Source organism: Rana temporaria, chromosome 3, assembly GCF_905171775.1.
Source record: "Rana temporaria chromosome 3, aRanTem1.1, whole genome shotgun sequence".
Lineage (NCBI taxonomy): Eukaryota > Metazoa > Chordata > Amphibia > Anura > Ranidae > Rana > Rana temporaria.
In genome coordinates, this window is record NC_053491.1 from 39587854 (window position 1) to 39613755 (window position 25902).

The window sequence follows — 25902 nt, forward strand, 5'->3', positions numbered from 1 at the left end:
TCTCATCTGATGGTCTTATATCCAGCTATTTTGAGGCCGTCCTTTTCCTCCAGATCTATCAGGGTCTTCGGGTCGTCGGTAGCCCGACTGTGTATGATGTCTAGCGATTATGACAATTCTTTGTAGATCTGTATATGTGATATGGAATGTTTTACGGGTCAAATAATAGGATGTATAAAATGAGCTACCACATCCTTTTTATTTGAAGACCTCTGTATCTGTTGGATTGTTGAATTTTTTTTTTTATCAATAAATTTTTATTGGGTTTATCAATTTACAACACTTGAGATAGTTGCAATAATATACAACTTGAGTAGTATAATCACCATGTACAGGCAAACATTTAACAGAAAAAGAATACGGTACTCAGCGACCTAGGCCAGTCAACCCCAATTGGGTACAAACTGTAGGACTGGGAAGTCACCAAGATGATCAGTGGTACACCTATACAGCTAAAGTAAAGACAAATAAAGGAGGGGGGGAAGGGATGGAGAAAACTGAAATAAAGGCTGCCGTTAGTCATTATCTATACCAAAGATTCAATATTTTATACTGTTATTCTTCAGACTATAGGAAGATTATTAAAGTAAGGAATCTTAAATATTTGGAAGCTTTCGGGTGGGTTAACCACATTTTCCATTTTCTACGATAGGGGATTATAGAATCATTCTTATAGGCTAATAATAGTTGGATTGTTAAATTTGACCACAGTTGTACTGTACCCTTTCTGTACCCCCTATTTTTTTCAATTTTCCAAAAAATTTATATTTAAAAGACAATAAAACCTGGAAGCTGATTGGTTTCTATGCAGAGCTGCACCAGATGTTGCACTCTCCAGTAGGGCCGAAACAACTAATCGATTATGAAGTTAATCGATTACCATTTTCATAATCAATTAATCGGCCAGTAACATAATGGGGTTAAAAAAAACTAAAATTGGCAAATCGCTACTGTAAATATTACTTTCACTGTCCAACAGTAAAAAAATTAACCCCTTACAGTAGTAATTTGCTCTTTTTGTACAAATTTTTTTTTTTTTTTTAACACCCATTATGTTACTAAACATCTCAGGCCTGGGTCACACCTCTGTTTTTTGGTGCTTTTTGCAGAAACACACTACAGTTCATTCACATGGTTTCCTATGGGACACGTTCACATCCATGATTATTTTCAGCTGCTGCCTATTTGGAAAGGGCAAGGACTTTTTTTTAACGCAAAATGGTGCCATTTTGTTTTTTTGGTTCAATATACTTCAATGCAGAAGCTGCAGAAAAGCATGTAATGTGTGTTTGCGGCAATTTGTGTTTTTTAATCTGCCCAAAAATGTTTTTAAAAAATGCAAATCACCGCAAAATTCCTTTTTTTGTTTTTAACCGATTAATTGAAACAATAATCGGCCAACTAATCGATTATGAAAATAATCGTTAGTTGCAGCCCTAGTCTCCAGTTTTAGTAAATCAACCCCGGTGAGTCTGGGCTCAGTGTGCAGTGCCTATGGGGAAGACATGGCAACTTTTCAAAATGCAATTTTTGTGGTGAAAGTGTGTGTCTGCAGATATAAGATTTTCTGGTAAAGAAACTGGAAAGTGTGCACTCAAGGAGGTATACCGGGGAAAGACCAATGTGTGTGTGTGTGTGTGTGTGCTGGAGAAGGGATATCGGGGGGAAAGACCAATGTGTGTGTGTGCTGAAGAAGGGATATCGGGGGGAAAGACCAATGTGTAAGTGCTGGAGAAGGGATACCGGCGAAAGAACAATGCGTGTGTGCGCTGGAGAAGGGATATCGGGGGAAAGACCTATGTGTGTGCTGGAGAAGGGATACCGACGAAAGTCCAATGTGTGTGCTCGAGAAGAGATACTGGGGAAAGACACTGGTCAGTGTGTGTTTAAGGCTGGATTCACACCTATGCAGTTTTAGTGCTTTTTGCATTTTGCAGATTTGCACTGCAGAACGTGTTCCATAGGAAACCATGTTAAATGGACTGTAGTGCAAATCTGCAAAATGCAAAAAGCACTAAAACTGCATAGGTGTGAATCCAGGCTAAATGTGTGTGCTGGAGAAGGGATATCGGGGAAAGACCAATGTGTGTGTGTTGGAAGTGGGATCTCATTGGGGAAGGGCCAGGAAGAGACAGATTTGCAAAGTGAAAGTAGAACTTAGAAATTATACAGTGTGTATATATATATATATATATATATATATATATATACACATACATATACACACACACACACATACATTATATATATATATATATATATATATATATATATATATATATATATATATATATATAACATACCAGGCAATCAAAAGGATATGAATACTGACTGCTTAAGTAATCTTACCTAAACATTGAAGTAAGAAAAATTACACATTTCCGGTCCCATCTGAAAAAATAAAGCAGACACTAAAAAAAAATACATGCATTATATCTAAATATGCAATCAATTAAAAAAAATTCCAGTTCTGGCCATCGGATTGCTCAACTCAGGCAGCACAAATAGATATTACCACCAACACGATCATAAACTTGAAATAATTTGAAAATGAAAGTGGTTACCAACCCTTACATACACCCAGTGAAGTCACTGGCCTCAAATGATACACAGAGATGAAACAACCCCTCCTACATAAATTATACCTGTCTATCTGCAGCCCTCTCTTCTCTACATCTGTTCAAATTACTAAATTATAAAGCTTGTCTGAGAGCTCAGCAAAAAGGGGGGGGGGCTGAAGTTGCACTCTGCAGAGCTAAGTGGGGAGGAGAGCTCAGAGAGCTGATTGGAGGGAGGAGAGGGACGGGCCCAGAGCTGAGGCTGTCAATCAGCTGGAGTTCCCTCCCCTGTCACCATTTTTCTCTTGGTGTCAGGAAAACTTGTCAGAAGTGAATCAAAGACAGCAGAGGAACCAGGCAGCAGATAAAAGTGACACTAGAGCCCCATACACACTATGGGCCGAATTCAGATAGGAGATACGACGGCGTATCTCCTGATACGCCGTCGTATCTCTCAGTGCCGGCAGTCGTATCTATGCGCCTGATTCAGAGAATCAGTTACGCATAGATATCCCTAAGATCCGACTGGTGTGAGGCCTCGTACACACGACCGGACAAGTCCGCTGAAACTGGTCCGCGGACCAGTTTCAGAGGACAGATCCGATCGTGTGTACAGACTAGCGGACAGATTTCCAGCGGACTAAAGTTTCTTAGCATGCTATGAAACTTGTCCGCTGGAGAGCTGTCCGTCAGACATGTCCGCTGGTTAGTACGTCTAACCAGCGGACCGAAATCCCGCGCATGCGTCGAATTTATTCGACGCATGCGTGGAAGCATTGAACTCGCGCGATAGAGAACGTCGGTGTCGTCTACGTCAACGCGTTCTCTGTCCGCGGGGATTTCGGTTTGATGGTGTGTACAGCCATCAGACCGAAATCTCCGAGCGGACATGTCCGATGAAAACGGTCCGCGGACCGTTTTCATCGGACATGTCCCCTCGTCTGTACGGGGCCTTAGTGTCTTACACTGTCGTATCTTAGGCTGCATAATCACGCTGGCCGCTAGGTGGCGCTTCCGTATAGTTACGCATTGAATATGGTAAATAGGTATTTACACCGATTCAGAAACGTACATCCCGCCGGCGCATTTTTTTACGTAGTTTGCGTTAGGCTTTTTCCGGCGTATAGTTACCCCTGCTATATGAGGCGTAGCTAATGTTAAGTATGAACGTCGTTCCCGCGCCGAGTTTTGAAAATTTGACGTTGTTTGCGTAAGTCGTTCGCGAATAGGGATTTGCGTAAGTTACGTTCACGTCGAAACCAATGAGGCTTTGCCGCGTAATTTCGAGCATGCACACTGGGATTTTTTCACAAAAACCGTCAAATGCGCGGGGGTCAAGTGAAATTTAAATAAAACACGCCCCCAACATCCCCATTTGAATTAGGCGGGCTTACGCCGCCACACATACGCTACGCCGCCGTAACTAAGGGCACAAGTTCTTTCTGCATACGGAACTTGCGCCCAAAGTTACGGCGGCGTAACGTATCTGAGATACGTTACGCCAGCAGAAAGATCCGCTGATCTTTCTGAATCCAGCCCTATTAGATTTTCTTCAGATTTTTGTCTTCAGATTTACCAAAACCATGTAGTGCAAGGGCCTGCCTGATTGCATACAAATTGAAACTCTTTTTTGACCTCATATTACATAGTTTTGGTAAATCTGAAGACAAAAATCTGCAGAAAATCTGATAGTGTGTATGGGGCCTTAGCACTTGTAATTAAGACAAGTACACACTACAGAGGGATTTAATTTGTTTGTATTTCATGTCTAAGGTTTACAACCACTTTAACTGCTCTATGTACTCCAGGTAAAAATCTAAAATATTTGAAAATGCAGCAACAGAGTTTACAGTGGGGTTCAATACAAAAGGTTTAAGAAAAGACAAGGTATAATCCAAACACAAATTGGCACCCAATCTAAGGAGCCTTAAGGTGGCCATAGATGGATCGCAATTCATCCAGTTCTGCAGGGACCGGCCGTGTGTGGCCACTGCAGTTGGACAGAAGTCCATCTACTGATCGACTTCTGTTCAAATGTCCTGTTGGATTTAAAAAAGCTGCTCAATCAGCAGCTACAGCCAATGGCTGCAACGCTGATCTGTGTATTCTGATAGCAGGGAAGTCCCCCCCCCCCCCCCACTGTCAGAATACAATAGCACAGGGGGGAGAATTCACCATCCACTTTAAATGTGTGGTAGGGGGAATAGGTTCAGGAATGAAAAAAACTGAACGATGTATGGTCAGCTTTAGTAACATGCATACAAGGACAAACCCGTACCTGCTAGAGCAGAGACTATTGATAATCTGCTTCTTGCACTCCTCTCCTGTTAGTTCGCCTTAAAAAGAAAAGAGTGTGTCATAAAAGTGAGTCAGGATTCAAAAAAAAAAAAAAAAAAATGGTTTTAATATTCTGCATAACACTGGATATGTGCTTGAATTATTAAAATCCATCTATTGTCCACAACCCAGAACACCATTTGTACTTATATACTTCTCCTTTACCCTGAAATTTTATAGAGGGGGCCCTTCTAGTATCAGACAGTCATTTTATTTTTTCCCTCGTCTTAAGATTCACCCAGAGAGAGAGGGAAAAAAAATACGGTATTTGGCTAAATTTTCAGGATTATAATAGATTTTTTGCTAGTATGCACACCTTATTAATGGTATTAAAAGTGAACACATGCTTCCTTAGAAAAAAAAGCACACATAACAAGTGTCAGGTAACTCCAGGAAATAAAATTACCGTATTTAATCGGCATATAACACGCACAGGCGTATAACACGCACCCTAACTTTAAGGCTGCATTCACACCTGAGCGTTTTGTCGCCTGAAGCGCGACGCTCAAAAACGCTAGAGGGGAAACAATACATTATTCCCTATGGAGATGGTTCACATCTCCACTACAAAACGCCTGACGCCGAACGCCTGAAGCTCAAACAAGTTCCGGACCGCGAATCGGGCGGTTTGGGCGTTTTTGAGCGTTTCTATTTCCCATAGAAAGTAATGGAAACGCTCGATTCAAGCGACTAGCACGACAACGAGCATTTGCTACGGGCGTTTTGTCGCTTTAATCAATAGAACATTTCACCCAGGCAGAAGATAAAAAAATCTACCAACATAGCATAACAAGTGATGAAAAGATGATAATTTTTTCTATTGGCTAAAATAAAAAACGTCGAAGTACAAAAACGTCAGGCGACGCTGTATGCAAACACGCAAATAAGCATGAATACGCGCGACCGAACGACCTACACTCAGGTGTGAATGCAGCCTAAGAGGGAATTTTCAGGAAAAAAACTTTCCACAGCCCCCTGCGTATAACACGCAGGCACAGCTTACCTTCTATTTTCAGGGTAAAAAAGTGAGTGTTATACGCCAATAAATACAGTAAATTGAAATCCTGCGCTGTATGTTATTTAAAAAAAATCTCAATAAATATTTTTTAAAAGAAAATGTCATTTAGTTACTTAACCCCTTAACGCCGGTTTCTGATGCCGAGAGGCGAGGATTATGATAATGTAACCGCTGTGATTGGTTGTCATATCGGTCACATGATCGGAAAATAATTATCCGTTAGGTGTCGGCAGCACGCAGGGAACACACTCTTGGTACAGGTTTTTTTTACATTTTGGTATGCAAATATGCGGCCGCTCGACATCAAGGCCCACCCACTGAGAGGCCGCATATTTGCCTGCCTGATAGGATACAATGAATTGTAACGAAGGCCCGCGCATTACATTGTTTTAGCAAATTCAAGGGAATTTAATATGTATGGCTAGCCTAGGCTCAGTGCACTCAAATGGTTTAATAGAAAAAGTTTATGTTACCATTGCCATAAACTAAAGATTCTTTTGATGAGAGAGCTTTAAGCACATTAGGGAACAGTTCCAAAGACTTCCCATTGGACAGGCTTCCCGCTTTCACCGCTTCAACATACAAGTTTGCCAAATCAAGAAGGGACGCTCCTGGTAAGTGATGAACCTGAACGAGAAAAAAAAAAAAAAGGTACATAAATAAAAAGTTTGCATTCATTTTGTCAGGGTGACCATTTATACTGGATTAGGGGGAGTATTCCATATTCAAATGACTATTTTAATTGTAAGTATGCTTGGCATATCCTAATATTTGAACAAACACAAATCTGCTGCGCTAGGTATAAAGTAAATGACACAATACCTAAAAATAAACCTGCTAGCACAGTATTGCTGGACAACAACATAAACATAAAATAAAATAAAAACTTCTAATATTAGCTACGATTTTGATTTCTGTCCATTTATTCTGGAGCAGAGGGGATGCAACACAGAAAAATAAAGTGACGTTATTCCCTAGACTAGGGTTTCTCATCCCGTGGTACCCCTGGGTGTACGGGAACCAAGGGCAGGGGGGGTACACCCAGTACTGTGTCTCCCGAGTCCCAACAGCTTTCTGTAGCATGGCAATGAGGTACCAACGAGGAAAGCGGTCCGCCCCGTGTGCGTGGGGGGGGGCAGTCAGGCCAGCAGCAGCTGCCCGGGGTCCTGTCAATGTAATGGAGCCCACCGCACCCAGCCATGGCTAAATGACCATGGTCAGTAGGCGGTCCAATGTCCTCCCATCTCTTGGCTCCTCCCCCCCTATCCAGCGAGCCTCAGAACTCCTGCCATGTGTGAAGAACCCATCCGGATGATGCCTGCTGCAGCTCCCTGATCTCCTCTCCACTGGGCAATCCTGCACATAGCCAGCAGCACACTGCAGACAGGGGGAAAAAAGGTGAGTTTCGTCTGTTACTTTCCCATCCCCCTGTGTCAGCCCAGGAACTACACATCCCAGCATGCCCACCCATCATTGCAGCCTCATCAGTGCCTTTCTCGAGACAGGGAAACTTAGGGCCAGATCCTCAAAAGAGATACGCAGGCGGATCTGCTGTTCCGCCGTCGTATCCCTGTTTCTATCTTTGGAACTGATCCACAGAATCAGTTTCCAAGAGATAGACAGAAGATCCGACATGTGTAATAGTTTTACACTGCCGGATCTTAAGATGCAGTACCGCGACCGCCGCTGGGGGTATGCTAATGAGGAGTTACGTCGATCCTCAAAGCTGTTTCGCGTTCGCTACGTCGCCGCTACGTTAGTTTCCCGTTGCTTAGTTACACTTTTGTAAAGCAGCCCTACTTTTACACATCTGGAAGTCTGTTGTATTTTACTGAACGATAAAAGATGATTGCTCAGCGCTGGATTAACTGTGTGGCAAGACTGGGCACAGATGATAGGAAATCTTATATTTTATCTTATTTTTTTTTGGGGGGTTTACATCCACTTTAAGTCCGTTTTATTTCACTGAACAATAAAAGAGAATTGCTGTGTGGCAAGACTGGGCACAAATGATAGGAAATCTTATAATATACATTGTGACATAAAAAAAAAAAAAAATTAATAAAAATTTCGGGTTTACATCCACTTTCATAAAAACGTATTGAAAAAAAAAAAATGAATTAAATAGCATTTTTGGTTGGTGGTGCTCAGATGCAGTGTAGTTTCACTTTAGTATATAGAAACAATAGATTGCTTTTTTGCAACACTTGTAGAACTGTTCTACAAAATAAACCTGCAGGAAGTGAGGAGAAGGGGTAGATCAAAAGGAAATTCAAATGCAAATTATTTGCAATATCATGAATTTGATTATGGTAAGTATAGAGAGAACTAAGCAAAAATTGAACTAACCAGAAAAATGTGATGCAATACATAAAAAAATTTAAATAAATAAAAAAAGGACAAAAAAAACTAGAAAAAGGTATAAGAAGAGGACACAGCATTAGCCCTTTGGTTATTTGACATTTGAATAAATGGTTAGGTAACAGAACTACATCCGGCTCCATAACGGAGATATCAGTAAAAATAAGAATGTCCATTTTTTCTCACCTCTAGCATTAACAGCCCCACAATCTCAGAAGCCACTTCTCTCTGGAGATCTCCAGACTCAACAAGGTCTATGCAGTGCTTATAGACTGCTAACCTCCGGCGAACAGCAACATCCTCTGTACATGGAGACCCTGGCAGGATATACAAAATAATTAGTGCTTGCAGGAAATAATTGACTGCAGACAGAATAAAATATTAAAGTGGAGGTTCCCCCTAAAAAAAATTCTAACAATACATTGAGAAGACTGATTACACTGCGGATATGCTGTTTTTTTTTTTTTTTTTTCGTACATACCTCGTTATCTCCGTTCCATCCCTCGGCTTCCGGGTATGATTCTTGCGGGTCTGGGCGTTCCTAGTTGATTGACGTTCCTCCGACCGACGCATACTGCTCGTCACGACTTTCCGAAAGAAGCCGAACGTCGCTGCGCAGGCGCCGTATAGAGCCGACTCTATACGGTGCCTGCGCAATGACGTTCGGCTTCTGTCGGAAAGTCGTGACGCGCAGTATGCGCCTTTCGGAGGAACGTCAATCAACTAGGAACGCCCAGTCCAGCAAGAATCATACCCGGAAGCCGAGGGATGAAACGGCGAAAACGAGGTATGTACGAATTTTTTTTTGAAAAAAAAACAGCATATCCGCAGTGTAATCAGTCTTCTCAATGTATTGTTAGAATTTTTTTTTAGAGTGAACCTCCACTTTAAAGTGTTACTAAACCCACAAGAGTAATATCAGTCTGTATAAGCAGTAAAGCATGCTTGTTATACTCACTGTGGAACCTAAGGGGTTAATCCTCTGCATTGTGTAAAAAGGCAGTTTGATCCTGTCTACTCTGATCCTCCCCTTCTTCCACTGTCCCAATTCCATCTCTTGATTGGACAGGGCCCTAGGAGGCACTCTGCACATGCTTAGTCTGGGGTGTGCAGTACCGCATTTGGGCGGGAGCGCTGGTGACACTCGGAGCTGCATGGAAACACTCCGTTCCCGAGTGCATCCAAGTGGCTCCGAGTGCTCTCTGAATATTTCCGAATGTATCCGGCACCCCCCCCACCTCTAGTTACATGCGGTACTGCAGGGCTCAACGAAATCCGGGCGCCAGGTCGCAGTTGCGACTAGAATTAGCGACCTGGCGCCTGGGGAAGCATAGGCCTGCAGAAGGCCGCAAAGCTGCGTCCTCAATCAATTACCGGCCTGTTTATCTGTGCGCCCCCACCTCCCCTGCCGCGCAATTGCGTCGGGCCGCGCCGGCCGGTAATTGAGGCTGCGGCTTTGCTGCCTTCTGCAGGCCTATGCTTCCTTCTGTGATCTGGCGCCATCTTGTGGTAGCCGTTGGCATGACAAGACTAATGGAGCTTCCCCTGTGTTTTCAGTGCCATCTCCATCCCTCTAATTAGAACCCCCAAACATTATATATATTTTTTATTCTAACACCCTAGAGAATAAAATGGCGGTCGTTGCAATACTTTCTGTCACACCGTACTTGCGTAGCGAACTTACAAGCGCACTTTTTTTTGAAAAAATACACTTTTTGTAATGAAAAAATAAGACAACAGTAAAGTTAGCCCAATTTATTTTTATATTGTGAAAGATAATGTTACGCCAAGTAAATTGATACCCAACACGTCATGCCTCAAAATAGCGTCCGCTCGTGGAATGGCGACAAACTTTTACCCTTTAAAATCTCCATAGGCGACATTTACATTTTTTTACAGGTTGCATGTTTTGAGTTACAGAAGAGGTCTAGGGCTAGAATTATTTCTCTCGCTCTACCAATCACATGTGTGGTTTGAACACCGCTTTCATATGCCGGCGCTACTCACGTATGTGTTCGCTTCCGCACGCGAGCTCGGCGGGATGGGGCGCATATCTGGCTCCTAACTTTTTTAGCTGGCTCCTAGAATCCAAGCAAATTTGTCAAACCCTGCGGTACTGCATACACTAGCAGTGCCACTGGAACGGATTATCGGAGTTTACATTATTTCCTATGGGAAAACTCGCTTTGATATACACGTGCTTTTGGATTACAAGCATTCTTCCGGAACAAATGATGCTCGTAATCCAAGGTACCACTGTATCTGTACGTTGTGCGCTGCTTTGTCAAAGATTGAAAAGGTGGATTTGTTTGTTCATTAAAATGATGTCTTAGTACAGCCCACCTCACTGCAAAAATGAGCATGTGTTTACATTCAGGTGAGGGGGTTTGGATGGGCCTTTGCGCAGTCACAGCTAATATTGCGGTACGGGGGAAATCAGTAAGAGGACAGCGGTACGGGGGAAATCAGGAAGAGGACAGCGGTACGGGGGAAGTCAGGAAGAGGACAGCGGTACGGGGGAAGTCAGGAAGAGGACAGCGGTACGGGGGAAGTCAGGAAGAGGACAGCGGTACGGGGGAAGTCAGGAAGGGTACGGGGGAGGTCAGGAAGAGCACAGCGGTACGGGGGAGGTCAGGAAGAGCACAGCGGTACGGGGGAGGTCAGGAAGAGCACAGCGGTACGGGGGAGGTCAGGAAGAGCACAGCGGTACGGGGGAGGTCAGGAAGAGCACAGCGGTACGGGGGAGGTCAGGAAGAGCACAGCGGTACGGGGGAGGTCAGGAAGAGCACAGCGGTACGGGGGAGGTCAGGAAGAGCACAGCGGTACGGGGGAGGTCAGGAAGAGCACAGCGGTACGGGGGAGGTCAGGAAGAGCACAGCGGTACGGGGGAGGTCAGGAAGAGCACAGCGGTACGGGGGGAGGTCAGGAAGAGCACAGCGGTACGGGGGAGGTCAGGAAGAGGACAGCGGTACGGGGGAAATCAGGAAGAGAACAGCGGTACGGGGGAGGTCAGGAAGAGCACAGCGGTACGGGGGAGGTCAGGAAGAGCACAGCGGTACAGGGGAGGTCAGGAAGAGGACAGCGGTACGGGGGAAGTCAGGAAGAGGACATCGGTACGGGGGAGGTCAGGAAGGGTACGGGGGAGGTCAGGAAGAGCACAGCGGTACGGAGGAGGTCAGGAAGAGCACAGCGGTACGGGGGAGGTCAGGAAGAGCACAGCGGTGGTCAGGAAGAGCACAGCGGTACGGGGGAGGTCAGGAAGAGCACAGCGGTACGGGGGAGGTCAGGAAGAGCACAGCGGTACGGGGGGAGGTCAGGAAGAGGACAGCGGTACGGGGGGAGGTCAGGAAGAGGACAGCGGTACGGGGGAGGTCAGGAAGAGGAAAGCGGTACGGGGGAGGTCAGGAAGAGGACAGCGGTACGGGGGAGGTCAGGAAGAGGAAAGCGGTACGGGGGAAGTCAGGAAGAGGAAAGCGGTACGGGGGAAGGTCAGCGGTACAGGGGAAGGTCAGCGGTACGGGGGAAGGTCAGCGGTACGGGGGAAGGTCAGGGGTACGGGGGAAGGTCAGGGGTACGGGGAAGGTCAGGGGTACGGGGAAGGTCAGGGGTACGGGGGAAGGTCAGCGGGAGGACAGCGGTACAGGTACACAGTATAATGGCATATGCTTTGTTCGGATTTCATGTCTGAGGTTTACAACCACTTTAACTCACAAAAATCTTCCATCCATAACATGCAAGTTTGAAATACACTTTGAAAATATATCCCATGTATGTCAATACAGCATTCTGTGTGAACATGCAGTGTTGTGGTTTTTCTACATATGTACTTACCTTTGAAAATACTGCGCAGTAGTGCTCCAGACTCTTTCCCCTTAATTGCGTGCTTTGTTATAATGGATACAAGCTAAGACAAGAAACAGTATTATGAATATACCTTTCTCCATTATAAACCATTGTGAAAAAAAACAGCATTCTTTCCAAGCAAGCATTATTGGAATGGCTGGGAAATTGCAAGCACATATCTAGACTACATAATACTGGTCCTCCTATGGATGTATGGAACTTGGAGATCCAGAATTAGGGATACAAGTAATAACCTTTAGACGAATGTGTACAGAAACTGGGGACGGGCGACTCGTGCTGGCATTGCAACGTACATGTACATCGCGGCTTTCTTCCTGGATCAGATGCACTCCCCCGCCCCCATCGGTTCTGCCGTGATTGAAGACAGCGGGACTTTAGCCTATTACACACTATCAGCTCAGTCCGGAGCCGCTGTACTAACAATCTGATGAAATGCATGGGACTGCCTGCTCATGGAATGCACATGACACCTGCGCATCCCCATGAGTGTACGCCAGGGCTTGACAAATTTGCTTGGAATCTAGGAGCCAGCTAAAAAAGTTAGAAGCCAGGAACGCGCTCCCGTCTCGCCTAGCTCGCGTGCTAAAGCAAACGCATACGTGAGAAGCACCCGCATATAAAAGTGGTGTTCAAACCACACATGTGAGGTATCGCCGCGATCGTTAGAGCGAGAGCAATAATTCTAGCCCTAGACCTCCTCTAACTCAAAACACGCAACCTGTAGGAATTTTTTTTAAACGTCGCCTATGGAGATTTTAACCTCTTGACCACCGCCCCATAGTCAAAAAGACGTCCTCTTTTTAACCACTTGAGACCCGCGCTATTGACAAAAGACGTCAACAGCGCGGCTCTCAAGTGCCAACAGGACGTCTTTGGACGTCATTTAATAGCATTACCCGCGCGCGCCACTGGGGGGCGCGCAGCGGGTAAACAGTGTCCCGGCGCATCGCATTTACAGCCAGTCACATTTATACAGTAATTAGTGCATTTTTATAGCACTGATCGCTGTATAAATGTGAATGGCGCCAAATTTGTGTCAAAAGTGTCCGATTCGTCCGTCGCAATATCGCAAGCCCCAAAAAAAATCGCAGATCATCGCCATTACTAGTAAAAAAAAAAATAATAAAAAAAAACTGAGAAAAAAAAAAAAATTAAAAAAAAAAAAACTGGGATATTTATTATAGCAGCACGTAAAAAAAAAATATATTTTTTTTAAATTGTCGCTCTTTTTTTGTTTATAGCGCAAAAAATAAAAACCGCAGAGGTGATCAAATACCACCAAAATAAAGCTCTATTTGTGGGGAAAAAAGGACGCCAATTTTGTTTGGGAGCCACGTCGCACGACCGCGCAAATGTCAGTTAAAGCGACGCAGTGCCGTAAGCTGAAATTTCGCCTGGGAACGAAAGGGGTTTATGTGCCCAGTAAGCAAGTGGTTAAAGATGGATATCTCGGTAGCGGCAGCAGCTGCTGCCACAACCAAGATATCCATCTCTTCAGTGGGCGGTCCTGTACACGATAACAGCGGTCTCCGCGGCGAATTCGCCGCAAGATCGCCGTTATCGGTGGCGGGAGAGGGCCCCCCCCCCTTCCGTCGCTCACCCGCGCCCTTACCGGAGCCGTCGGTAGCGGCGGAGGAAATCGCGACTGTTCGGCAGCTGAGCGGGGACGAGACTGAAGGAAAAATCTCCTTCGCCCGTCCCCATAGCTCCGCTGGGCGGAAGTCAAGTCAAAACGTCAGTCCCGCCCAGCGTCTTAAAGAAACATATTTTTTTTGTCATTTTAAAAAATGACAGTTTCAATTTTTTTTTTTCTTGCATTTTAGTCTAATTATGAGATCTGAGGTCTTTTTGACCCCAGATCTCATATTTAAGAGGACCTGTCATGCTTTTTTCTATTACAAGGGCTGTTTACATTCCTTATAATAGGAATAAAAGTGATTAATTTTTTTATTTTTTTTTATTTCAGTGTAAAAAATTATAAACTAAATAAATAAGAAAACAAAAAAAAAATTTTTTAAAGCGCCCCGTCCCGACGAGCTTGCGCACAGAAGCGAACGCATACGCGAGTAGCGCCTGCATATGAAAACGGTGTTCAAACCACACAAGTGAGGTATCGCCGCGATCGTTAGAGCGAGAGCAATAATTCTAGCAATAGACCTCCTCTGTAACTCAAAAAATGCAACCTGTAGAATTTTTTAAACGTCGCCTATCGAGATTTTTAAGGGTAAAAGTTTGACGTCATGCCACGAGCGGGCGCAATTTTTAAGCGTGACATGTTGGGTATCATTTTACTCGGCGTAACATTATCTTTCACAATATATAAAAAAATTGGGCAAAATTTATTGTGGTCTTATTTTTTAATTCAAAAAAGTGATTTTTTTCCAAAAAAAGTGCGCTTGTAAGACCGCTGCGCAAATACGGTGTGACAAAAAGTATTGCAATGACCGCCATTTTATTCTCTAGGGTGTTAGAAAAAAATATATATAATGTTTGGGGGTTTTTAGGTAATTTTCTAGCAAAAAAACACCGTAAAAAAACACCGTAAACACCGAATCTGAAAAAAAAGCCCGGTGGTAAAGAGGTTAAAAGGTAAAAGTTTGTCGCCATTCCACGAGCAGACGCTATTCCGAAGCGTGATATGTTGCGTATCATTCTACTCAGCGTATCTTATCTTTACAATATAAAATAAATTGGGCTAACTTTACTGGTGTCTTATTTTTTTATTTAAAAAAAGTGTATTTTTTCCCAAAAAAGTGCGCTTCTAAGACCGCTGCGCAAATACAGTGGGACAGAAAGTATTGCAGCGACCGCCATTTTATTCTCTAGGGTGTTAGAATAAAAAAATATATATAATGTGTGGGGGTTCTAACTTCTAGGTAAAGGGAAGGAGATGGAAACCGGCAGGGAAGCTTCATTAGCATTGCTGGTTGTCTTGTCATACCAACTGCCACCACAAGAAGGCGCCAGATTCCAGAAGGAACCATATGACTGCAGAAGGCCGCAAAGCCGCGGCCTCAATTACCGGCCGGCGCGGCCCGACGCGATCGCAAGTGCGTACAGAGACAGGGTACCCCAGCTGTGCCGCCCCAGGCCGCTAATTCTATTCGCAATTACGACCTGGCGCCCGGGGTTTGTCGAGCCCCGGTGTATGCTGTAACATGCCCCATGTGAATGAGACTGATCAGCTTATAGTTGTTGCTTATTTCAGCCTGTCATTGATTTTGATAGGCCGCTGGCAATGGGTAATAGGTAAACACTGCCCCCTTGTGGGTGCACGATATACTGTATATAGGTGTATGTGAATGAGGCCTTAGACTTCCCCCTAGTAGTACAGGTGAGAAGGATAGTAGTACATACTTGCCAACAGTCCCAATTTGCACGGGACATTCCCGGAAATCAGACCAATGTCCCGTCTGAGCCTGTCCCGGGCAAAAATCACAAAAATCAGACTCCGTCACGGACATCAGGACTTTTGCCACTGACACCAGATGATCCTCCCCCTACCTCCTCCGATTGGTCAATACTAGCGAGCGGGGGCGTGGCTAGCTGAGGGTTATCACAACAGCCTGCCTAGAGAGGATCATTTGTGAGAGGAATGTGGAGAGGGAGCACCAGGTAGGTCCTTCTCCTCCCTAGGTAGTAGAGAAGCCCTGACCTGGGCTCTGATGGTATAGGGGGATGGTAAAGGGTTTTTGTATCCAGCAGTCACTGGACTGTGAGAAATTGGGTTTAAATCTGCACTGGCCAAGGTCAGGGGGGAGGACAGCGGGACAGGGAGGGGGGAGGACAGCGGGACAGGGAGGGGGGAGGGCAGCGGGACAGGGAGGGGGGAGGGGGGAGGGCAGCGGGACAGGGAGGGGGGTACAGCGAGGACAGCGGTACAGGGAGGTAGTACAGGTAAATAGTAGAAGGTTGGTAAAGGAGGTAAGTAGTAGAGGTTGGTAGTAAAGGTGGTAAGTAGTAGAAGGTGGTAAGTAGTAGAGGTTGGTAGTAAAGGTGGTAAGTAGTAGAGGTTGGTAAAGGAGGAAAGTAGTAGAGGTTGGTAAAGGAGGTAGGTAGTAGAGGTTGGTAGTAAAGGAGGTAAGTAAGTAGTAGAGGTTGGTAGTAAAGGAGGTAGGTAGTAAAGGTAAGTAGTAGAGGCTGGTAGAGGTAGTAGAGGCTGGTAGAGGTGGTAAGTAGTAGAGGTAGGTAGTAAAGGTAGGTAGTAAAGGTAAGTAGTAGAGGTTGGTAAAGTAGGTAGTAAAGGTAAGTAGTAGAGGCTGGTAGTAAAGGTAAGTAGTAGAGGCTGGTAGTAAAGGTAAGTAGTAGAGGCTGGTAGTAGAGGCTGGTAAAGGAGGTAAGTAGTAAAGGCTGGTAGTAAAGGTAAGCAGTAGAGGTAAGTAGTGTAGGTGGTAAAGGTAAGTATTAGAGGTTGGTAAAGTAGGTAGTAAAGGTAAGTAGTAGAGGTTGGTAAAGGAGATAGGTAGTAGAGGCAGGTAGTAAAGGTAAGTAGTAGAGGCAGGTAGTAAAGGTAAGTAGTAGAGGCTGGTAGTAAAGGTAAGTAGTAGAGGCAGGTAGTAAAGGTAAGTAGTAGAGGCTGGTAGTAAAGGTAAGTAGTAGAGGCTGGTAGCGCCGGTAAGTAGTAGAGGCTGGTAAAGGAGGTAGGTAGTAAAGGTAAGTAGTAGAGGTTGGTAGTAAAGGTAAGTAGTAGAGGCTGGTAAAGGAGGTAGGTAGTAAAGGTAAGTAGTAGAGGTTGGTAGTAAAGGTAAGTAGTAGAGGTTGGTAGTAAAGGTAAGTAGTAGAGGTTGGTAGTAAAGGTAAGTAGTAGAGGTTGGTAGTAAAGGTAAGTAGTAGAGGTTGGTAAAGGAGGTAGGTAGTAAAGGTATGTAGTAGAGGTTGGTAGTAAAGGTAAGTAGTAGAGGTTGGTAAAGGAGGTGGGTAGTAAAGGTGGTAAGTAGTAGAGGCTGGTAGCGCCGGTAAGTAGTAGAGGCTGGTAGTAAAGGTAAGTAGTAGAGGTTGGTAGCGCCGGTAAGTAGTAGAGGTTGGTAAAGGTGGTAAGTAGTAGAGGTTGGTAGTAGAGGCTGGTAGTAAAGGTAAGTAGTAGAGGCTGGTAGCGCCGGTAAGTAGTAGAGGCTGGTAGTAAAGGTAAGTAGTAGAGGTTGGTAGTAAAGGAGGTCAGTAGTAGAGGTAGGTAGTAGAGGTAGGTAGTAAAGGTAAGTAGTAGAGGCTGGTAGCGCCGGTAAGTAGTAGAGGTAAGTAGTAAAGGTAGGTGAGAAGGAGATTTTTATACCTCGGTATCTCTGACGCTCTGCAGATACTTGTGAAGTCCGTCGGATTTCTTCTCAGCCGCCAGGGACAGGATCTTCTCCTCCATGGTGTGTGGTGGGGACCCCTGACAATACAATACAATGGGTGGACATCTATGTGTATACTGTTACTGTACATACACTGACACTAGGACTATATATTAGTATATTGCACTCTTCTTCCTCACCTCAGCGCTCCACTATCCAGTGCTGACCCCCGAATCTCCCGCGCCTGACGTCACTTCCGGTGTAGCGGCTACTGCCGACGAATACAGCAGAGTTACATAACATTCTCAAACTCCTGAAATGCCGAGTGATCGGCTGCTTCCAGGAGAGACAGAGAGACCGAACCTGGACCTGACTCCTTCTGGGTGACAGAGGGGGACACAGGCTGGGTGTGACGACAAGCTGTATAGGCTACACACAGCCTGTATGTCACATGGGAGGGTCAGTCTGTATGTCACGGGGGGGGGTCAGCCTGTATGTCATAGGGGGGGTCAGTCTGTATGTCACATGGGAGGGGGGTCAGTCTGTATGTCACGGGGGGGGGTCAGCCTGTATGTCATAGGGGGGGTCAGTCTGTATGTCACGGGGGGGGGTCAGTCTGTATGTCACGGGGGGGCAGTCTGCATGTCACGGGGGAGGGGGGTCAGTCTGTATGTCACGGGGGTCAGTCTGCATGGGGGGAGGGGTCAGCCTGCATGTCATATGGGGGTCAGTCTGTATGTCACGGGGGGGGGGGTCAGCCTGTATGTCACGGGGGGGGGGCAGTCTGCATGTCATGAGGGAGTCAGATCGTCACCTGACATCCAGACTATCAGAGGTGTGGCTCTCTTGGTGGGAAGTGGGGGGTCAGTATTTAGTTTGTGGGGCAAAGATTTGTGAGTGAGGGGGGCAGTTGTTGGGAGGTGAGGATCTTGTAGTGGGAGGTCAATGCTTAGTTTGTGGGGAGTGGGGGTCAGTAGTTTGGGGGGGGTCTGGATGCTGTATTATTAGAGGGGATACAGATTTTCATGGCCTGTATTATTAAAAGTAGATGCTGAATTTCACGGCCTGCATTAGTACTATTGTGGGGGGGACACAAACTTAACCCCCCAACTGCCATAGAGGGGGGGGGGGAGCCGGTAGCAGTTACCATTGTCATCAGTTGGGGGTTACGTGTATTAGTGGCGGGGGCTCAGTCTGGTGTTTCAGTTGGACGGGGTCAGTCTGAGGTGTCAGTAGTTTGTTGTGGGGGGTGTCAGTCTGGGGGGGTGGTGATCTGTGTAGCCAGTGTGGGGGGGGGAGTAATTCCTAATTATTGGTGGTTTGGGGTAAGTAGGTTTCCTCACTCCTCAGCGTACTTATTATTATATTTCAATGAATATTTCTATTGTGAATTGGATGTGGGTTTCCCAGCATGGCCCAACTTTTTTTGGTAAACATTGTGATTAAAGGGGAGTTCCACCTAAAAAAAAAAAAAATATTAAAAGTCAGCAGCTACAAATACTGCAGCTGCTGACTTTTAATAATCGTACACTTTCCTGTCCCAAGATCCAGCGATGAGGGGGAACGAAGCCCCGCTCCTCTCCGCGGCACTGGCATTGTCACACTGGGCGCCCGCATGTGGCTTCACAGGTCCCAGGTGATTGCTCCGCCAGTCACTGTGTGCAGTGCGGCCCGCGCATGCGCAGTGCGTGAGCCGCACTGCACACCGTGACTGGCAGAGCAATCACCTGTGACGTGTCCCAGATGATTGCGGAGAGGGCCGTGGCGGCCCGGGAGGAAGTTGGAGTTGGAACCCTCTAAAAAGAGGGTTTTGGGTGGAACTCCACTTTAAGTGGTTAATACAAGAAAGGACTTTGCTTTCTTGTATTCTTGTGGGGTCGCGCCGCCGGCACGTGCACGTGACCCGGTCCGAAGCTCCGCGGACCTGATCGCCGCCGGTGTCCCGCGATCGGTCCTCCGGAGCGGAAGAACGGGGAGAGGTGTGTGTGTGTGTGTGTGTGTAAACACACCTTCCCTGTTCTTCGTTGTGGCAGTGTCATTGATTGTGTGTTTTATAGGGGAACACGATCAACAACGTCACACATCCAGCCCCGCCCCCTACAGTTAGAAACACATATAAGGTCACACTTAACCCCTTCAGCGCCCCATAGTGGTTAACTCCCAAACTGCAATTGTCATTTTCACAGTAAACAATGCATTTTTATAGCATTTTTTGCTGTGAAAATGACAATGGTCCCAAAAATGTGTCAAAATTGTCCGAAGTGTCCGCCATAATGTCGCGGTCACGAAAAAAAAAAACGCTGATCACCGCCGTTAGTAGTAAAAAAAAAAATAATAATAAAAATGCAATAAAACTATCCCCTATTTTGTAAACGTTATAAATTTTGCGCAAACCAATCGATGAACGCTTATTGCGATTTTTTTTTTTTTTTTTTTTTTTTTTTTTTTTTTTTTTTTGGTAAAAAAATAAAATAGGTAGAAGAATATGTATCGGCCTAAACTGAGAAAAAAAAATGATTTTTTTTTTATATATCTTTTTTGGGGATATTTATTATAGCAAAAAGTAAAAAATATATTTTTTTTCAAAATTGTCGCTCTATTTTTGTTTATAGCGCAAAAAGTAAAAACCGTAGAGGTGATCAAATACCACCAAAAGAAATCTCTATTTGTGGAAAAAAAAGGACGCCAATTTTGTTTGGGAACCACTTTGCACGACCGCGCAATTGTCTGTTAAAGCAACGCAGTTCATGAATCGCAAAAACTGGCCAGGTCCTTTACCTGCATAGAGGTCCGGGTCTTAAGTGGTTAAGAGAGGTATGGACTCCAGAGACAGAGATATAATTTTGCCCCTGTACAAATCATTAGTAAGACCTCATCTGGAATATGCAGTCCAGTTTTGGGCTCCAGTTCTCAAGAAGGATATCGGAGAACTGGAGAAAGTGCAGAGAAGAGCAACCAAACTGATAAGAGGCATGGAGGAGCTCAGCTATGAGGAAGGATTAGAGGAACTGAATTTATTCTCTCTTGAGAAGAGGAGAATTAGGGGGGGATATAATCAACATGTATAAATATATAAGGGGTCTATATAGTGATCTTGGTGTTGAGTTATTCACTTTACGGTCAACACTGAGGACAAGGGGGCACTCTTTACATCTAGAGGAAAAGAGATTTCACCTCCAAATAGGGAAAGGTTTCTTCACAGTAAGAGCTGTGAAAATGTGGAACAGACTCCCTCCAGAGGTGGTTCTGGCCAGCTCAGTAGATTGCTTTAACCACTTCCATACCGGGCACTTACGCACCTTCCTGCCCAAGCCAATTTTCAGCTTTCAGCACTGTCGCACTTTGAATGACAATTGCGCGGTCATGCTACACTGTACCCAAACAATTTTTATCTTTTTGTTCCCACAAATAGAGCTTTCTTTTGGTGGTATTTGATCATCTCTGCGGTTTTTATTTTTTACACTATAAACAAAAGAAGAGCGACAATTTAAAAAAAAAAAACTTTTTTATTTAATAAATATCACAATTTTTTTTAAAAAAAAACATTTTTTTTCCTCAGTTTAGGCCGATACGTATTCTTCTACATATTTTTGGTTAAAAAAAAATCGCAATAATCATATATTGATTGGTTTGCGCAAAAGTTATAGCGTCTACAAAATAGGTGATAGATTTATGGCATTTTTATTTTGTTAATTTTTTTACTAGTATTGGCAGCGATTTATTTTTATTTTTTATTATTATTTTTTTTTTTTTCTGTCACCGTGACATTGCGGCGAACACATCGGACACTTTTGACACGTTTTTGGGACCATTAACATTTATACAGCGATTAATGCTATAAATATGCATTGATTACTGTATAAATGTGACTGGCAGGGAAGGGGTTAACCACTAGGGGGCGTTGAAGGGGTTAATATGTTCCCTAAGATGTGTTATAACTGTAGGGAGGAGGGGACTCTCAAGGGGAGGAGACCGATGTGTGTTCCTCTGTACTGGGAACACACATTGGTCTCCTCACCGCTGACAGATCCACACTCCTGCCGTGATTACCGACAATCGCGGGCACCCGGCGCCGGCGCGCGCGACCTAGATCGCCGGGAATACAGGACATCATATGACGTTCCCCCGGATCGAGGAGGGGTTCCTGCCGCCATCATTTTACAATGACGCGGTATGGATGTGGTTAAGAAAGGTCTGGATACTTTCCTAAATCAACATAATATAACTGAGTACTAACATTTATAGGTAAAGTTGATCCGGGGAAAATCCGATTGCCTCTCGGGGGATCAGGAGGGAATTTTTTCCCCTGCTGTAGCAAATTGGATCATGCTCTGCTGTTTGTTTTTTGTTTTTTTTTGCCTTCCTTTGGATCAACTGTGGGTATAGAATTTGGTATATGTGATTGTATGATATTATTATTATTATTTTATTTCTTATGGTTGAACTTGATGGACTTGTGTCTTTTTTTTCAACCTGACTAACTATGTAACTTCAATAAAATGGTCAGTGCCTATTGTTGCTCATACTTTTGTCTTGTTGCTTATTTCCTTAACTTTTGTCTTTCAGTTTGTTTTTGACCTTTTTGAAGCTTTTACCCCCCTTTATGAGCATAGTATTGTTTGTTATCCATCACCGTGCTACTTTCACACTGGGGGCGTCGGCGGTAAAGTGTTGCTATTTCTAGCGGCGCTTTACTGTCATTTTTGTGACTTTTGACCGCCACTAATGACTGAAAAGCTTTTTTTTTTTCTTTTTTCAATAGCCCTGCCCATTGATTTCAATGGGCAGGAGCGCTTTAGGAGAGGTGTATTCACCGCTCCTACAGAGCCTCAAAGATGTGGCTAGTAGGACTTTTTTTTTTTTTTTTTTACCGTCCTGCCAGCGCACCACTCCAGTGTGAAAGCCCAAGGGAAGAAGAGGCTCTTTCTAGGCGCATTGCAGGCGCTATTTTTTAGCACTATAGCGCCTGCAAAGCTCCTCCAGTGTGAAAGTAGCTTTAGGCTGGGTACACCCTGCACACTGGAGCCGCTCACAGCAGGGAGTCCAGTGAGTCCCGTTCACCATTTCAGGTCCAAATTTTGGGCTGAAACAACAAAAGACGCACATAGAGAGCCGGTCACGATCTCCTGACATGCGAATTGGATGCAGGGAAAACCTCATCCAATTCGCACTAGTGTGAACCCAGCCTTAATTGGCAATTACTCGGTCATGCAATACTTTACCCAAATGTCTGGGGTCCCAAATTTGGCAAAGAGATAGGGGAGGTCTACCTCTGGGGGCCTCTAGTATCCCTGTACCTAGCACGTCAGGGTTTTTGGTGCAGTATGGGAAGCTAAGAGTGGGCACAGCTTGGGCCCTGGACATGTCCTGTGGTCCAAATTTGGCTCAGCATTAGGGGAGGACCTCCTTTATCCCTAAAATTTTGGGGTCACTAGCCCGAATTGTTCTGGTCAACTTTTTCATGGGCCACTTGGGAGTGTGTGGCCCTCGGGCAGTATCACGGCGCAGGAAGTGCTGAGTACTCCAGGAATCTCTGGACTCTTAACTATTTAACAGTACCTGCAGAGCGGGGCTCCTCAATGCCTGTAATACTTCATATTCTAATCACACACTTTCCTGGATAAGCTCTCAAAGTTTGGGTACTGCAGCAACAACCAGCTGGATACTGGTTCAAGTCAAATATAGATATTTGCCAGCACACCATGGATTGACAAAAAGTAGCATCCAAATAGGTAATTTATTGCATGATCACAAAATAAGAAGAGTTCAATGCCTGTGTCCTGCAGTGGCCAGGCAAATTCTACCCCCATACAGGTCCCCCTGAAAATGAAGCATTGGCCCCCAAAAAATAGTCATGGCCCCTGGGGGTCCTCTAGTATCCCTGTTCCAATTTTGGTGTCCCTGCACACCATGGTTCGGCTACCACAGGGCCCTAAATTCAGGCTAGCTTGGCCCACTATGTTAATCTATGGCGCAGTAATGGTTGGAAACTTTGAGAGGTCACAGCTCAGGCCCTGAAAGAGTCCGGGCCCCCACAGCTCGAGCCCCTGGACATGTTTGGGGTCCAAGCTGTGGCCCCTCAAAGTTCCCGACTGTGCGTTAGATTAACATAGTGGGCCAAGCTAGCCTAAATATAGGGCCCCCTTGGTAGCCAAACCACGTTGCCCAGGGACACCAAACTTGGTACAGGGAAACTGGAGGACCCCCAGGGGCCACACACATTTTTTTGGGGCCAATGCATCATTTTCAGGGGGACCTGCATCGGGGTAGAATTTGCCCGACCACCGTAGGACACAGAAATTGTATTCATATATTCGGTCCATATATGTATATATTCTCAGTGCACAACTTTTTCATCCTCTTTAGTTGCAGGGGATCTGTCACTGGTTGCGACTGACCCTTGAACATTATCTCACTAGGCAATCAAGCTTACCCTGTGCCCTTGGACACCATTGCTTCTGGTTCTTTGCCTCTGATCCCCTGGGTGTTCCACGTTCACGTATGTGATTAATTAGGGGGGTTTGGTTATCTGATTAGTGGACAGATGTACCATATATACTCGAGTATAAGCCGACCCGAATATAAGCCGAGGCACCTAATTTTACCACCAAAAAATGGGAAAACGTATTGACTCGAGTATAAGCCTAGGGTGTCCATCTGTGTGCCCTACTGTGTCCATGCCTCACTGTGCCCAATCTCCCTACCTGATCTCCGGCGCTGTGTGACTAGACTGACGTTTAACATGGGAGTCTATGGAAGGGGTGCCCGGGTTTGAAAAAAAAAAAAAAACGGTGGTCCTCCGGACAACAAACTTTGCACACTTGTAGAGGAAGAGTGGGGCTACATGTGTGCCAAGTTTGGGGTCCAGGGGACCTTTGGCTGGCCAGGATCAGGCACACAAAGTTGAAGATAGACACAGACTCGCGTATAAGCCGGGGGGGGGGCATTTTCAGCACAAAAAATGTGCTGAAAACTCGGCTTATACTCGAATATATACGGTATGTCTTTTTTCTATATGCGTATTTATATATTTACCTTGTGATTCTTTCTTTTTCTTCTCTGTTATTCATCCCAACTTATCCTTTTCTGTTCATCTCTTCTTCTCTCCTTCCCTTCCCCTTTTTCTCTCCCCCCCTTTCTTTTTTCCTCCTTCCTCTCATTATTTTCCTTTCCCCCACCGTCTACCCCCCCCCCCCCCCCCCCCCCCAACTTTACCCACCTTTTTTCTTCATTTTTTTTTTTTTTTTTTACCCTTTTTTTTTTTTTTTTTTTTTTTTACCTTTCCTTCATCTCTCTCTTCCCCTCCCCCTCTTCTTCCCTTTTTTGCCTTCCCCCTCCTTTTCCTCTTTTGTTGTTTTTTTATGTATATTCTTGTCCACAGACCACCAGTTATACCCACTGCTAGAACATTGAATTTTTTTATTTTTTTTAGTTGCTGCACCACCATTTGCCTCCCGTGTCTGCCGTGGGGGGGATTTACCTGTAATGGGTGGGTGCCTCTCTTTTGTGTTGTCTGATGCTCCATTGGGCCTTCATTTGTAAGCCATGCACGACTATATAAATCTCTAACATTATTAAGTTTATTGCATAAAATTTGGTTTTTCTAATGTTCAGACACATTTTTGACCATGTTCCTATGAGATTGTATTTGCTTTTGTAGATGTTTTATGGTTGATTCCTCCTGAAGAAGCGGCCAAAGCCACAAAACATGCAGAGGAATACGTCAAGACATAATAATCTCCATTCCTCACAATTCCTGTGAGGTTTACCTATTCTTTGTGAACCATTTATGTCAATTTCGCAACAACTATTTATGTACTGCTGTACAAAATGTTTTTAATTACCGTATTTATCGGCGTATACCGCACACTTTTTTGCCCTGAAAATCAGGGCAAAATCGTGGGTGCGCGGTATACGCCGATACCCGCTTTCCCGCGCCGAGTTTGAATACTGCACCGACATATACCGAGCGCAGTACACTCGGGTATAGTCGGGCAGTCTCGGCTCCTTCCGCGCTCACGTCCTGGACGTACAGGACGTCAGCGTGAGAGTTGCCGAGCCTGCCCGACAATACACGAGTGTACTGCGCTCTGTATATGTCGGCGCAGTATTCAAACTCGGAGCGGGAAACAAGCGGCGAAGACGCCGCAGAAGGACGCCGGACCTGACGAAGAGGACACCCGAAGCCGCAGACGGACGCCGGACCCGACGTGGACGCCGCACAAGACACCAAAACTGTAAGTACAAAAAAAACTTTTTTTCCACAGGAATCCGCTGCAACTTTAGGGGTGCGCGCTATACGCGGGAGCGCGCTATACCCCAATAAATACGGTATCTTTACCTTTTTAACCACTTTGCATCCGGCCAATTGTCAAAAGACGGCCGCAAGGTGGCTCTCAATTGCCGGGAGGACGTCCTCCGGCCACTGGGGGGCGCGCTCCCGCGTCATCACTGAAGTACCGTTGCGCCTGCCTGGCGGCCACAATGTCTG

The 25902-nt window shown here is 45.2% G+C and overlaps 1 protein-coding gene across 1 annotated transcript in view; it reads right to left on the reverse strand.

Annotated features, from left to right (window-relative positions):
• Positions 1 to 17741, reverse strand: part of FANCI (FA complementation group I) — a 100385-nt gene extending 82644 nt beyond the window's left edge. Inside the window, exons 1-7 of the mRNA XM_040342411.1 lie at positions 17612 to 17741; positions 17408 to 17509; positions 12106 to 12178; positions 8461 to 8591; positions 6387 to 6540; positions 4837 to 4894; positions 2350 to 2391 (exon numbers count right to left, since the gene is read on the reverse strand). Coding sequence (XP_040198345.1) covers positions 2350 to 2391; positions 4837 to 4894; positions 6387 to 6540; positions 8461 to 8591; positions 12106 to 12178; positions 17408 to 17491 — 542 coding nt within the window. The 5' untranslated portion in view covers positions 17492 to 17509; positions 17612 to 17741. The remainder of the gene's footprint in view (positions 1 to 2349; positions 2392 to 4836; positions 4895 to 6386; positions 6541 to 8460; positions 8592 to 12105; positions 12179 to 17407; positions 17510 to 17611) is intronic.
• Between the last annotated feature and the right edge of the window lie 8161 nt (positions 17742 to 25902).